The 13,231-nt window shown below is 44.8% G+C and overlaps 1 protein-coding gene and 1 pseudogene across 1 annotated transcript in view; one reads left to right on the top strand and one right to left on the bottom strand.

The window, feature by feature from the left end:
• Positions 1 to 3,104: 3,104 nt before the first annotated feature.
• Positions 3,105 to 3,988, bottom strand: LOC116909172 (annotated as a pseudogene).
• Positions 3,989 to 6,808: 2,820 nt separating this feature from the next.
• The window catches only part of Hspa4 (heat shock protein family A (Hsp70) member 4), a 39,565-nt gene continuing 33,142 nt past the window's right edge, over positions 6,809 to 13,231 (top strand). The window contains exon 1 of the mRNA XM_032911716.1: positions 6,809 to 7,004. Within this exon, the coding sequence (XP_032767607.1) occupies positions 6,898 to 7,004 (107 nt within the window). The 5' untranslated portion in view covers positions 6,809 to 6,897. The remainder of the gene's footprint in view (positions 7,005 to 13,231) is intronic.

Raw genomic sequence — 13,231 nt, 5'->3', positions numbered from 1 at the left:
TCTCCTCTTCTTTAATTTAAACAAGGGTCGTACTCCATAGATTTGATTAATTGGACTGGAACTTACCCTGTAGACCAGGCTGGCCTTGAAATCACAAAGATCTTCTTGCCTCTGCCTCCCAAGGGCTGGAATTAAACATCTCTGCTACCAGGAGAAATCAGTAAATCTTTCAGGTTGTTGGGTCACTTTGGGCTAGGCAGCCTGGACTCTGCCCAGCACTTGATAACTCAGATGAGACAGGTCTCTGTCACAAGTCAAACCAATACAGTCGTAGGGCCTCTGCATCTCCTCTTACAGCCAGGACAAACATCAGAGGAAGGACGATCATTGCTAACCTTAAAAAAGGTTAGCCAATTTTATTTTTTGAGGTGTTTTTTGCTGTGTTAACCTAGCTAGCACAGAACTCTTGGGCCCAAAGGATCTTTTTTATTTGTTTTTACAAGGTCTCACAGGAATGGCGGTGTCTGCCAATCTGCCTATGAACCCAGCACTTGTGGGGCAGAGACACACAGATCTGTGAGTTCAGGCCCAGCCTGGTCTACATTGGGACTTCCAAGTCAGCCAGGCTTTCCCATTACAATCCTGCTCCCCCGAGTAGACAATATACAAACAAACAACAAAATCAAGACAGATTCTCTGTTGACCAGGCTGACCTTGAGTTTCTGGCGTGGCTGAGATTGATTTTGAAGTTCTGATCCTGCTGCTTTCTCTTTCTAAGTTTCAGAATTATGAGTGTTGGCCATGACTGCTTAGCTTTTCAGATAGCTGGATGAATGGATACATAGCATCCACAGTGACTTCCTCCTCTGGAAATTGTGATACAAAGTATCTAGCGTGGTTGGAAAGTGGTTAAAAACACTGGCCAAGGGGTTGGGGATTTAGCTCAGTGGTAGAGTGCAAGGCCCTGGGTTCGGTCCCCAGCTCCAAAAAAAAAAAAAAAAAAAAAAAAAAAAAAACAAAAACCAAAACAAACAACAAAACACTGGCCACTCTTCCGGAGGATGGTGGTTTGATTTTCAGCAGGATAAGGCAACTCACAATCCTCTCTAACTCCAGTTGTGGAAATCTGATACCCTCTTTTGGTCTCTGCAGGCACAACTGCACATAGGTATGTGCAGGTAAAACACTCATACATGCCAAATAAATTGAAAAAACTGTAGGGTCTGGAGAGATTGCTCTGCTGTTAAGAATTCTTGTAGACCTGGGTTTGATTGCCAGAGCCTACCCACATGGTAGCTTACAAGTATCCCCAACTTCAGTTTCTTTTTTTTTTTTTTTCTGAGCTGGGGACAGAACCCAGGGCCTTGCACTTGCTAGGCAAGCGCTCTACCACTGAGCTAAATCCCCAACCCCCAACTTCAGTTTCTTGGAAACCATCTTCTGACCTCCGTGGGCACCAGCATACACACAGTACACAGACATAAATGCAAACACTCATATACATAAAGTAAAAACTGAGAAAAATTAAGAAAAAAAATGTGTAACATACGATTTACCATTTTAGCTGGGTGGTAGCACATGACTTTAATCCTAGCACTAGGGAGACAGAAGCAGGTGGATCTCTTGAGTTTGAGGCCAGCCTGGTCTACAGAGTGAGTTCTGGGACAGTCAGGGCTCTGTTAAACAGGAAAACCAAACTCAAAACCAAAACAACCCCCCTCCCCGAAAATCCCCAACCTGGGCTACCAGTGACCCTGTCTTAAATTTTCACACCACTATACCAAATATATTCACAAGGTTGCGCCAACATTACTGAATTTTCATCATAAGGGAAACTGTTCTGACACAGTAATTCTCCAGGTTCTCTACTCACAGGCCTGTTGCAATCAGTAAGTATCCCATTAGGCCATTCTGGGTTTGTTACAGATTGGAGTCATGCACAATTCCCCCAGTGGAGTTCGGCTTCTTTCCTTTGTCATGTTTCAATGCTCATCCATGTATGTGTTGCTTGTATTAGTTTCATTCATTCTTTTTTTGTTTGTTTTGGCACAGGGTCTCGCTATGTAGACCTAGCTGGACTTGAATTCTCAGAGACCTATCTATCTGACTCTGTACTTGAGTGCTGGGATAAAAGATCTGTGTGCTATCACACCTGACTTAGTTTCATTTATTTTTTTTTAAATTTTATTTATTATGTATAGTGTTTTGCCTGCATATATGCTTGTGTGCCACAAGAGGGTGCCAGGACCACATCACAAATGGTTGTGAGCCACCATGTGGTTGCTGGGAATTGAACTCAGGACCTCTGGAAAAGCAGTCAGTGCTTTTTTTTTTTTTTTAAAGATTTATTTATTTATTTATTTATTTATTTATTTATTTATTTATTTATTTATAAGTACACTGTATGGCTGGAGAGATGGCTCAGCGGTTAAGAGCACTGACTGCTCTTCCAGAGGTCCTGAGTTCAAATCCCAGCAACCACATGGTGGCTCACAACCATCTGTAATGAGATCTGATGCCCTCTTCTGGTGTGTCTGAAGACAGCTACAGTGTACTCATATCTAATAAGTAAGTAAATCTTTAAAAAAAAAGTATGTTTTAAAAAAAATACACATATTTACACATGTTTGTATACATATATTTACATACACAGATATACACATATATATACACATATGTATATACACACATGTTTCAGTCAAAAAATTAATTTACTGTGAAAAGCCCTTTGGTCAACTCCCAATACTTACTAAACAACAACAAAAACCCCCACTCAGTCATTATTAGACATTCAGATTATTTTTATACTTATTTACTTATTTATGGCTATAGTTTTCTGTCATCCAAGTTGGCCTTGAATTCATCCTGTTATTCTGGAGCTGGCCTGGTCCGTCGGCCTCTTCCTATTGAGTGTGGGATGACAGGCATCTACACCTATGCCCTGCTCCTTTTGGCTTTTGGATGTGCTGCTCTTTCTCCCCAAGGTCTCATGTAGTCCAGGCTGTCAATTAACTATGTAGCTGAGGTTAGTCTTGATCTCCTCCTATTGCCTCAGCCTTGTAACTGCTGGTATTACAGGAGGGGGCCACTCTCCCTAGCTCACTCATTTATTTTTTTATTTTTTTTTCAGACTTAATTCATTTATTTTTCTTGTATAAAAACCCTTATGTGGTAGCCACAGCTGGAGCCTGGGTCCTCTGAACAGAGACTCTGGTGTGGGTTTTCACAGATGGTCAGTGAATTCCTGATAAGGAGACTTGATGAACACAGTCTCTTTCCAGAGGTCAGGGGTCAGGTGGCTGTAGATCTTGGAGATAGCGTCAAAGGTGGCCTTGGCAAAGTTGCCCAGGGTGGCAGTGCAGCCCCTGGCTGAAGTGTAGCAGTCATCTATACCGGCCCTCATCAGTAGTTTCTTGGGCACAGGAGCAGAGACAATGCTAGTGCCTCTGGGGGCAGAGAAGAGACGCACCAGCACAGAGCCACAGCGGCCCGTCAACCTGCATGGCACAGTGTGGGGTTTGCCAATCTTGTTCCCCCAGTAGCCTCTCCGCACTGGGACGATCGAAAGCTTGGCCATGATGATGGCCCCCTTGGATGGCAGTGGCTACCTCCTTGGAGCACTTAACACCAAGACCAACGTGGCCATTTTAGTCCCCAATAGCGACAAAAGCCTTGAACCTGGTCCGCTGGCCAGCCCGAGTCTGCTTCTGCACTGGCATGGTTTTCAGAACCTCATCCTTTAGGGATGCACCCAGGAAAAAGTCAACAATCTCAGACTCCTTAACGGGCAGGGAGAACAGGTAGATCTCCTCTGAGGACTTGATCTTCATGTCCTTAACCAGGCGGCCCAGCTTGGTGAATGGGATCCACTCCTTGTCTTCAGCTTTACCTCCACGAGCCCCGCGGCCTCGACCACGGCCAGGGCCAGGGCCACGACCGCGACCCCCCTAAGACCGCTGCCGAATCCTCCGGGGAAGCGGCCGCGGCCTCCTAATCCTGGGCCCCTGAGACCTCTGGGCCCTCCCGCTGCACCCGCGTCATCCGCCATTTGGTGTTTTCCCGAAGAAGAAGACTCATTTAGTTTTTAAAGGCTTTTCTTGTATCCATTTATAAAACCCTATTACCCTGTCCAGTTGTAGCATCTGGTTATTGTCTTTAGTTCAAATGTGAGAACCATCTGGTAATTGGCAAATTTAAAGGTGGTACCATTTTGTCTACTAGAGAATGAAAAGCCTCCAGGGGCAGGAATAGATTCAGAGAGACTCCTCCTTCCAAGAAATGGGAAAGGGCTTTGCTTGCTTGACGTTAGCTTTTTGGGTGATTGCTCTTACTGGATCTGTCCTCTAGCAATACCAAACTTACTATGGGCCATGCGCTGTAACGGTTGGTCAGAAGACTCTGCAGGTGCCACTGAGCCTCATGCCTGAGTTCAGTCCCTGGAACCCACAGTCATCCTCTGATATATACATGAGGACCACGGCACACAGAGAGACTGAAAAACACAATTGGAAAAAAAACAAAAAACAAAAAAAACAAACCACCCGTACTGTTGAAACCACACTAGATAATGTATTGCTAGTTTTTTCCTCTACCTTGGCCTTTTTCTTTGGTAGAAAGCCTTCCTCATTGCCACCATTTTATGACTCTCAGTGTTAGGCCAGGATTGATTGAGGTGACGTGGAAATAAAAGGGAAGACTAACCCCTTACTAGATCAGAATCATATCTTAATCAAAATAACTAAGGACAGATTTTCCTCCCCGGGAGAGGAGACTGTGTCAGGGCTCGGGGGATTTGGGATTTTGTAGGGCAGCAAAGGGAACTTTTGGGTGGGAAGATTTTTCTGCAGACCTATTTTCTGCTTTCCCATGCTCATGCATCTTGGTGGGGTCCTTACTATGTTGGCATCTCTGTCGGGAGTTCAGCCATGTTGATCCCTGGTCTGGAGCCTTCTTGCTCCTGACTACCAGAAGGGAGTTTCTCAGGTGCTGAACCCTTTAGGCTATTAACCCTCACTCATTACCTTTTACTAGAATCCTTTTGCTCCCTCCTGATAGGGATAAACCAGGGTTTGTGCCTGTGCACCCGTGTGGAAATGATGTGAGGCTGGCCATGCGCTGCACAGAGGCTTGAGGAGAGAAGATATCCTCTGTTGCACCCTGATGTAAGTTTTGGAGGCAGGGTCTCTCTCTCTGAAACTGTAGCTCTAGTTTTTGGACTAGGCTGGTAGTCAGGGAGCCCCTCCAGTTAACTTCTTGTCTTTGTTCTGCTTAGGGTCTAGATTATAGGTGTGGTGGTGGGATTCAAACTCCAGTCTTTCTTTTTTTTTTTTTCCGGAGCTGGGGACCGAACCCAGGGCCTTGCACTTGCTAGGCAAGCGCTCTACCACTGAGCTAAATCCCCAACCCCCAAACTCCAGTCTTTATTGTTTCACAGCAAATATTAACCGTGGGCCATCTCTCCAGCACAGTTTATTGTGTTGAAGCTTACACTGTTAGGCACCTTTAAAAAAAAGGGTACAGATAAGCGAAATTTGAAAATTCTGACAATTTTGAGGTGTTGGGGATCCAATCTGAGGTCTTGAGCCTGCAAGTATTCTAGCACTGTATTATATATCCCCAGCCACAAAACAGCTGGAAACTGGGAGACTCAGGATTTTCCTTCTGTAATCTGTGTGGGTAGATTATCAGAAATGCTTTGAAGCTGGCCTCCTCTCCAACTCTCAGCAACTGGCTCAATCGGGCGTCACTGTAGTTTCAGATATTTTAGCCTAAAGCAGATATCGTGGGGGCAGGGCTGTAATCCCAGCACTAAGGACAAAAACAAGTGCTTTAGAATTTCAAGGTCATCCGTGGAAACTGCATGAGATTTTGCCACCTCCCCATCTACTCTATATAATAATATATGTATTAGCATCAAGTAAACTTGACACGGGTCTTAGACCTTCCACTCCACGGAACATGTTATCTGGACCCTTGTGTCCAGCTCAGGGACATCTATGACTGAAAGGTCTCTCCTCTGACCTAGGGACGTGAATTAGGTTGAAGAGTGGATTCCTCTTTTCTTCGTTAGCGTTTGTTTTTTTTTTTATTATTATTATTAACTTGAGTATTTCTTATATACATTTTGACTCAGTTAATTTTATTTCTTTTTTTTATTATTATTATTAACTTGAGTATTTCTTATATACATTTTGACTCAGTTAATTTTATTTCTTTTTTTTTATTATTATTATTATTAATAGCGTTTGTTTTTAACACTGAGTTTTACGTAGAACCAAGCTGAAACAGAGGACTCTTAGCAACTGCAGAATTAACTCAGTTCACTGTGGGCCCTTATAAAAACTGCGGAGGGCTTGCGAAGTCACTGCCGGAAGTTCCTCCGCGGTGACGAGGACGGCGGAAGTGGGCTCGATGCAGCTTTCTGAAGTATTGTCTCGCTCCCGCTCTCCTTACTTCTGGATGGGAGGCGCACTACAGTTCAGCGCCGCTGTAGGGGCTTCTCCGCGCAGGCTCAGTTGATAACTTCGCGTCGGACAGCTTTCGTCCGCCCACTTCCTTTCCCGTTTCCTGTGCTAGGATGTGACGCAATACTTTGTCAAACGGGAGGAGCCTCAGGAGGAAAAGCGTCTGAGCTGGGATCTCGCGAGAATATTTCGTTCCAGCGCAATTCTCGCGCTGCAGCCTTGCTCCTGTCGCAACGAGAGCCTTCGAGATCTTCTCCGCCCCCGCTACCGGCGCCTCTTCTGCGGCCGTGGAGCCGGAGCCGGCCTGAGCGGTAGAGGCCCGTCTTTTTCAAGGACCCAAGCATCCTCGTGGACGGTCGTCCGGCTTCGCCCGCCCAGCCGCGGTGCTCCATCAGCCCACGCGGCGCGCCCTCTCCACGCGCCAACCCCGTCGGGTTCCGTGTGCAGTGTCGGCGGCCGGCCCTGGGCCCGAGCCCGAGCAGTAGCCGGCGCCATGTCGGTGGTGGGCATAGACCTGGGCTTTCAGAGCTGCTATGTCGCTGTGGCCCGCGCCGGCGGCATCGAGACGATCGCTAATGAGTATAGCGACCGCTGCACGCCGTAAGTGTGGGTTTGGATGGTGGGGTCGCCTCGCTTTCCAGTCGAGGGTCCGCAGGAGACCCCCGCCGAGTGCCGGGTCGCCCGCGGCTGCCACCTGCTTCGGAGCCTGGGCCTGCGCCAGGCACGAGGCTTTTCGCGCGGGCCAAACGAAGGCTTTGAGCCGGTAGTCTGATCGGCGGAGGACACGAGTAGGAAGTGAAAGGGAAGGCGGGCCTGAGACCGTAGGATGGACCGCTCTCACCTCTTTTTTTGGGGTGGGGGGAGTGTCGGAGGTTAGCTCTGAAACTAGGCGCAGGGCTTGTTGAGCTAGTTGAATCCAGTAGAGGTTCGAACTCTGCACACGAACATTTAATAAAAGTTAACTTGCAGATTTTGGTCTCGGGACTGGGAAGCGGTCTGAGTCCCACGTGAGTGGGGGCGGGGGCGGGGTGGCGCCCGGAAGATGTGGAGAATGAGTACCCATGGCTCAGGCCCTTTTTCCCAGCAGCTCGCAATTGGGGTGGCCAGGATACATAACGAGATTTAATAAAGCCGGTGCTTTTCTTGATAGCGTTTTAACTCCCTCCATTCGTTTTTGGATATTGAGTTATGTTGGGTAGTTCTTCACCCAGGCTACTCACCTACTCCTTCATAGCATTAGTTTTTCATGCTAATGAATTCCAGCCGGAAGGTTGCCACAATTGTTGATGCATGACTCAAGGACTCACTTTGACTTCTAGAACTTACATGAAGTTATGGGATCGGTGTAGACAAATCGGCAAAAAAGATGACTCACCCAGATCTTGCTGGAGTAAAAGGGAGTCTTACCTTTTAAATATATGTAGTTTTTCCCCCATATGTAGCCCAAGATGACCTGAAATTTTTGTTCTACTTCTGTCTCCCAGTGTCTGGGATTACAGGTGTGTTAAAATTTATTTTTTTTTTTTTTGGTCCGGCGATGGTGGCACAGGCTCTTGGTAGGCAGAGGCAGACTGATTACTGTGAGTTCGAGGCTAGTCTGGTTCACAGAGCAATTCCAGGACAGCCAGGGCTACACAGAAAAGAAAGCCCGGTCTTAAAAAAGATTTTAATCTACCCAATTCTTTTTTTTTTTTTTTTTCTTTTTTTTTCGGAGCTGGGGACCGAACCCAGGTCCTTGGGCTCCCTAGGCAAGCGCTCTACCGCTGAGCTAAATCCTCAACCCCATCTACCCAGTTCTTTAATCAAACTTTGGAAGAAGCTCTCTTGTTTCTGGTTTCACAGTCCCAGGTCATTGTTTTCATATCGTGCTTTTAACCAACCTTCCACGGCAGCTTTTCTGTATCCCAGACTGTATTGAAGTAACTTTGTGTCTGAGAATGAGTCTTACCCATCCTACCTCCCGTCTCTCAAGTGTACAGGTGTACTTCACAACACCCAGTTTTTATACGATGGGGATTGAATTCGGGGCTTCCAGCATACAAAGCAATCTACCAACTAAGCTATTGTTACCCAGTTTTCAAGTTCGGAGTCACAAAGCTCTGGTACTATTATCAAAGTCAATTTTCACCCTCCCTCTCTCCTCCAATTGCCAAGCTCTTTTTCCATTTGTCATGTTTTTTTTTTTAAATTTATTTATCGTATATAAGTACACTGTAGCTGTCATAAGACACACCAGAAGAGGGCATCAGATCTCATTACAGATGGTTGTGAACCACCATGTGGTTGCTGGGATTTGAACTCATGACCTCTGGAAGAGCAGTCAGTGCTCTTAACCGCTGAGCCATCTCTCCAGCCCCCCCCCCCATTTGTCATTTTTAACTAGGTATTCTGGCTAGTATTTTGACAGGTATACGGTACTGTTTTTTGAAAAGTTAAAAATCTTGCTTCTAGGTATTTTAGTATTAATTTCATATTTGATAATGATTCTGTTGGTTCCTGACTTTATCTGTAAAGATCATCTTTCCAAGGAATTTCAATGGGCTGAGCTGGTCCTCATCTGCTTAGAATTGAACATAGTCGGGCAGAAGAAGCCTGAGGCTTGGGAAACACCGCCCCTCTCCTTCCTTTAGATTGCCTTAACCTGTTCCTCTCTTAGACGGCAGCTGTGGCAGTTTTGCCAGGAGTTTCATCATTTGAAATTTTAGGAGTTGTTTTCTGATGGCAGTTAAATTTGCATAAAGACTGAATAGGTCATTAAGTAGATCCTGTGATTGTGTACTTTGCACATTGACTTATTTTTCCAATGTATTTTCCTTCATCACCTGACTGGGGTTTTTTTGGTGGGGTGGGGGGCAGGATCTATCTACATAGGTCTGGCGGTTGTAAACTCAGTGCGGACAGTGCTAGGAGTAAAGGTGTGCACCACCACACCCTACTATAGTTTCTTTTTTGAGACAAGACCTCACTCTTAGACTGGCTTTGAAGGAACTAAAGAACTGCAGCCTTCGGAGTGCTGGCACACAGGTGTGCACCACTGTGTCTGGCTTCATTTAAATACTCCGCACTATGCGCTTGATAAACAGATTTCTACTCTGGCCTTAAAAAGGAGCAGAAAGCTGTGTCTTTTCAGGTTGTGGAGGAATGGATTAAATCTTGTAAGTATGCAGAGACTGTGTTGTAGGTTTCTTCTGAGGTGAAAGTGTAAAGGTGTAGATCCCAGTGGTTTGGCTGTGACAGATGCACCTCATTTTTAGTCTAACACTGCCAAGTTTGACAGAATTCTGTAAAGGCAGATGAAGCTTTTTGTGTACTCCATTTCACTTTGGGATTTACTTGAACCAGAGGAGTAGCCAAATCTTGGCATTTCCATCTCCGTTTTAGCAGATGATGTAGTGTGACTGTGGCTGTGTGTCAAGCACTGGAGATGTACTGTGATGAACAACAAAATACTCAGGCTTGCCATCATGGGCAAGGTCATGGAGAAGCCGTAGGCTAAACACGAGATACCATTACTGTCTGGTGAAGAACAAGGTGGAAAAGTACAGAATGTGATGATAACTGGGTGTGGGTTGGAGTTGGAGGGTGCTTCTAAATGTCATTTGTGACCTGGAAGGTAGGCCTGAGTTTACATGGAGGCCATGGTGGGTTTGAAGGAGGAGTGATTTGAGCAAATGGGAAGACCTGAGGCAAGCAGTGTTTTGACAGATTGAGAATGGTGGCTCATCTTGAGGCAAAGCTTGGAATGGTTAAGATTTCTCATGTTGGTGCAGTGGAAAGTGATCCAGCTTTTAGAAGTGTGTTTGACAGCCTGTCTTGAATCCCACCACTTTTTTTTTTTTTTGGTTCTTTTTTTCGGAGCTGGGGACCGAACCCAGGGCCTTGTGCTTCCTAGGCAAGCTCTTCCTAGGCAAGCGCTCTACCACTGAGCTAAATCCCCAACCCCTGAATCCCACCACTCTCTTTTTTTTTTATTAAAGATTTATTTATTATATATAAGTACACTGTAACTGTCCTCAGACACACCAGAAGAGGGCATCAGATCTCATTACAGATGGTTGTGAGCCACCATGTGGTTGCTGGGATTTGAACTCAGGACCTCTGGAAGAGCAGTCAGTGCTCTTAACCGCTGAGCCATCCCTCCAGCCCGAATCCCACCACTCTTAAGGCAGAGGCAGGCAGATATCTGACTTTGAGACTAGCCTAGCTTGGTCTACAGAGTAAATTCTATTGCTACACAGACACCATCTCAAAAAAATATTGGCTTCTGAGAAAGTGAGAATGGATATGAGAAAAGCGGAGGGGTTGATAGCGAGGAGATTGCCTGTAGTATTTGGTTTCTCCTTGTGTGGTAGCAGTGGGGGAGAATTGAGCAACTTTTGAGCAAACCTGAGGCTTTAAACTTAATGTTAATTTCTTGCTCTGTATTGTGCATATTTTATTGAGCACACTTGTTATGGTGTGCGTGTGGGGCATACGACAACTTTGAGTTTGCCACGTTGTTACCCGGGTATTGAACTGTGTAGCCAGGAGTGACCTTGAGTTCCTTGGGCTTTTGGTTGTTCAACTTGTACTTGCCGAGGGTAGGGCTTATATGTGTACACTGATAGGCCTGGCCTGCTTTTTTCTTGACTCGGTGCATAGAATAATAGTATAGTACCAGAATAGTTGCCAGTAGTCTGTTTTTGTATTTCTCTCTCTCTCCTTGAAGACAGGTCTTGCTGTGTTGTCCAGGCAAGAGTGGGCTCAAATTCATGATCCTCCTGCCTCAGTTTCCTAAGCACTGATACTATAGGTGTCAGCTGCCATACCTGGACCTTTTGTATTTTGATTAATACTCTATTAACTATTATAGTGGCACTAAGATGAAACCATGGAAATTTGTGCACTATTCTTTAAAACATTTTACCTGTTTTTAATGGGTATGAGTGTTTTGACTACATGTATGTCCGTACACCAAATGTGTGGCCCTCGGAGGCCAGAATGCATTTATGATTCCCTGGACTGGAGTTATAAGGAGTTATAAACAGTTCTGAGTTGCTGGGAACCAAACCTGTGTCCTCTTCTTTTTTTTTTTTTTCCTCGGAACTGGGGACCGAACCCAGGGCCTTGTGGGCCTTGCGCTTCCTAGGCAAGTGCTCTACCACTGAGCTAAATCCCCAACCCCCTGTGTCCTCTTCAAGAGCAGCAAGTGCTTTCAGTTCACAGCCATCTGTCTAGTCCCCTGTTTTATTTCTGTAATTTTATGTGTGTGTGTCTGTATATGTGTACTTTGGATGTTGGAGGACAGTCTGTGGGAGTTGGCTTTTAGTCTTGTGGTTATTAAACCCAGTCCTCTGGTTTGATAGTATTTTTCTACCTGCTGAGCTATCTTGCTGGCCCTGCTGCTTTTCTTTAAATGTGCAATACTTACTAAGAGTTTAATTTTGAGACATGCTTTTTCTGCATAGCCAGAATCAGCATGCTCCAAGCTGTTCCTGAATTTACAGGGGTGCCTCTGCCCTCAGAGTGTTTGGGTAAAGGGGTGTATCACCACATCCACTTCAGGGGCTGCAGCGCTTAGAATCTGAGTTACTTGGCTTATTTGGCATTAACTTTTTGTTATTTTCTAGTTCTAGTTTAAGGCCAGTAACCTCATTAAGGGAATATGCATTACCAGGCCAGCCAGTTGAAGAGACAAGTCTGTTGAAGAAAGTGAGTTAGAGTAATATTTTCTTTAATGTGCTACTAAATTCTCTCTGCACTCAATTATATGAACCTGTGTTTAAAGATCTCTGCATTCATCTTAACCTGTTGAAAACATATAAATATTTGACTAGTAGGATCTTATCTGAAAAAGAACAAGTGTTTTCTGCCTGAAAAAGGGTAGTTTTTAGGATTTACAGTTTAGAACAGAGGATCTTGACCTTAAATGTGAATTAGTTATCTGTAGTGGCGGTTTGTAATTTGGAATGGAGAAACAATATTGTCAGGCTGTTATTGTGTGACTGTTCCTAGGGGTTTGTGCAGGGTTGACTGGTTATAGTAAAGTGCACAGACATAAGTACAGGCAAAACACCCTTGCACATAAAAGAAAAGCACAGATGCTTACTGTCTGGTATCCTTAACAGTCTGATTTTGAATTCTGGGGTTGCAGTTTGCTGACTGTTTATGAAGCACTTGTCTCCAGTGAGTTTTTAAGATGAGCAAGTTTAAATTTAAAGAGATAGGTGGTTAGGTTTAAAGGACAGCTTGGAAAGTCAGTTTTCAGAGTGAACAATTTGGCATTTTTTGTATAAAACCTAGTCTGTATGGCTTTTTGAAGCTGTAATGGCTGTTTTTTTTTTTTTTTTTTTTTTTTAAATGGTGTTATCAGTCTGTGATATGAACCCTTTTAGAAATATATCATTGGGCTGGAGAGATGGCTCAATGGTTGAGAGCACTGACTGCTCTTCTAGAGGTCCTGAGTTCAAATCCCAGCAACCACATGGTGGCTCACAACCATCTGTAAGGGGACCTGATGCCCTCTTCTGGTGTACATGAAGACAGCTACAGACAGCTAAGTAAATCTTAAAAAAAAAGAAAAGAAATATATCATCAAAATTGATCTTTAGCAATGTATCGAGATCAATGCTGTAATTTCCCCCATATCATATTTCAGACTAGGAGTTGCCTAGCTAGAATGAAGCCCATACATATTATCTGTTGGGAGAGTGTCAACAGCTTGGCAATGCTTGTGTCCGTCACCCATATTGATAGCAGAGTGGAGATGCTGCAGGTCTCAGTAGTTGGTGTTGCTACAGAACTTCTAAAACACAAATTCATAGTGGACTCTGCGATGATTTTTGAAC

Source organism: Rattus rattus, chromosome 9 (assembly GCF_011064425.1).
Source record: "Rattus rattus isolate New Zealand chromosome 9, Rrattus_CSIRO_v1, whole genome shotgun sequence".
Taxonomy (NCBI): Eukaryota; Metazoa; Chordata; class Mammalia; order Rodentia; family Muridae; genus Rattus; species Rattus rattus.
Note: the sequence above shows the minus strand (reverse complement) of the source record. Positions and strands in the feature narration are given on the sequence as shown.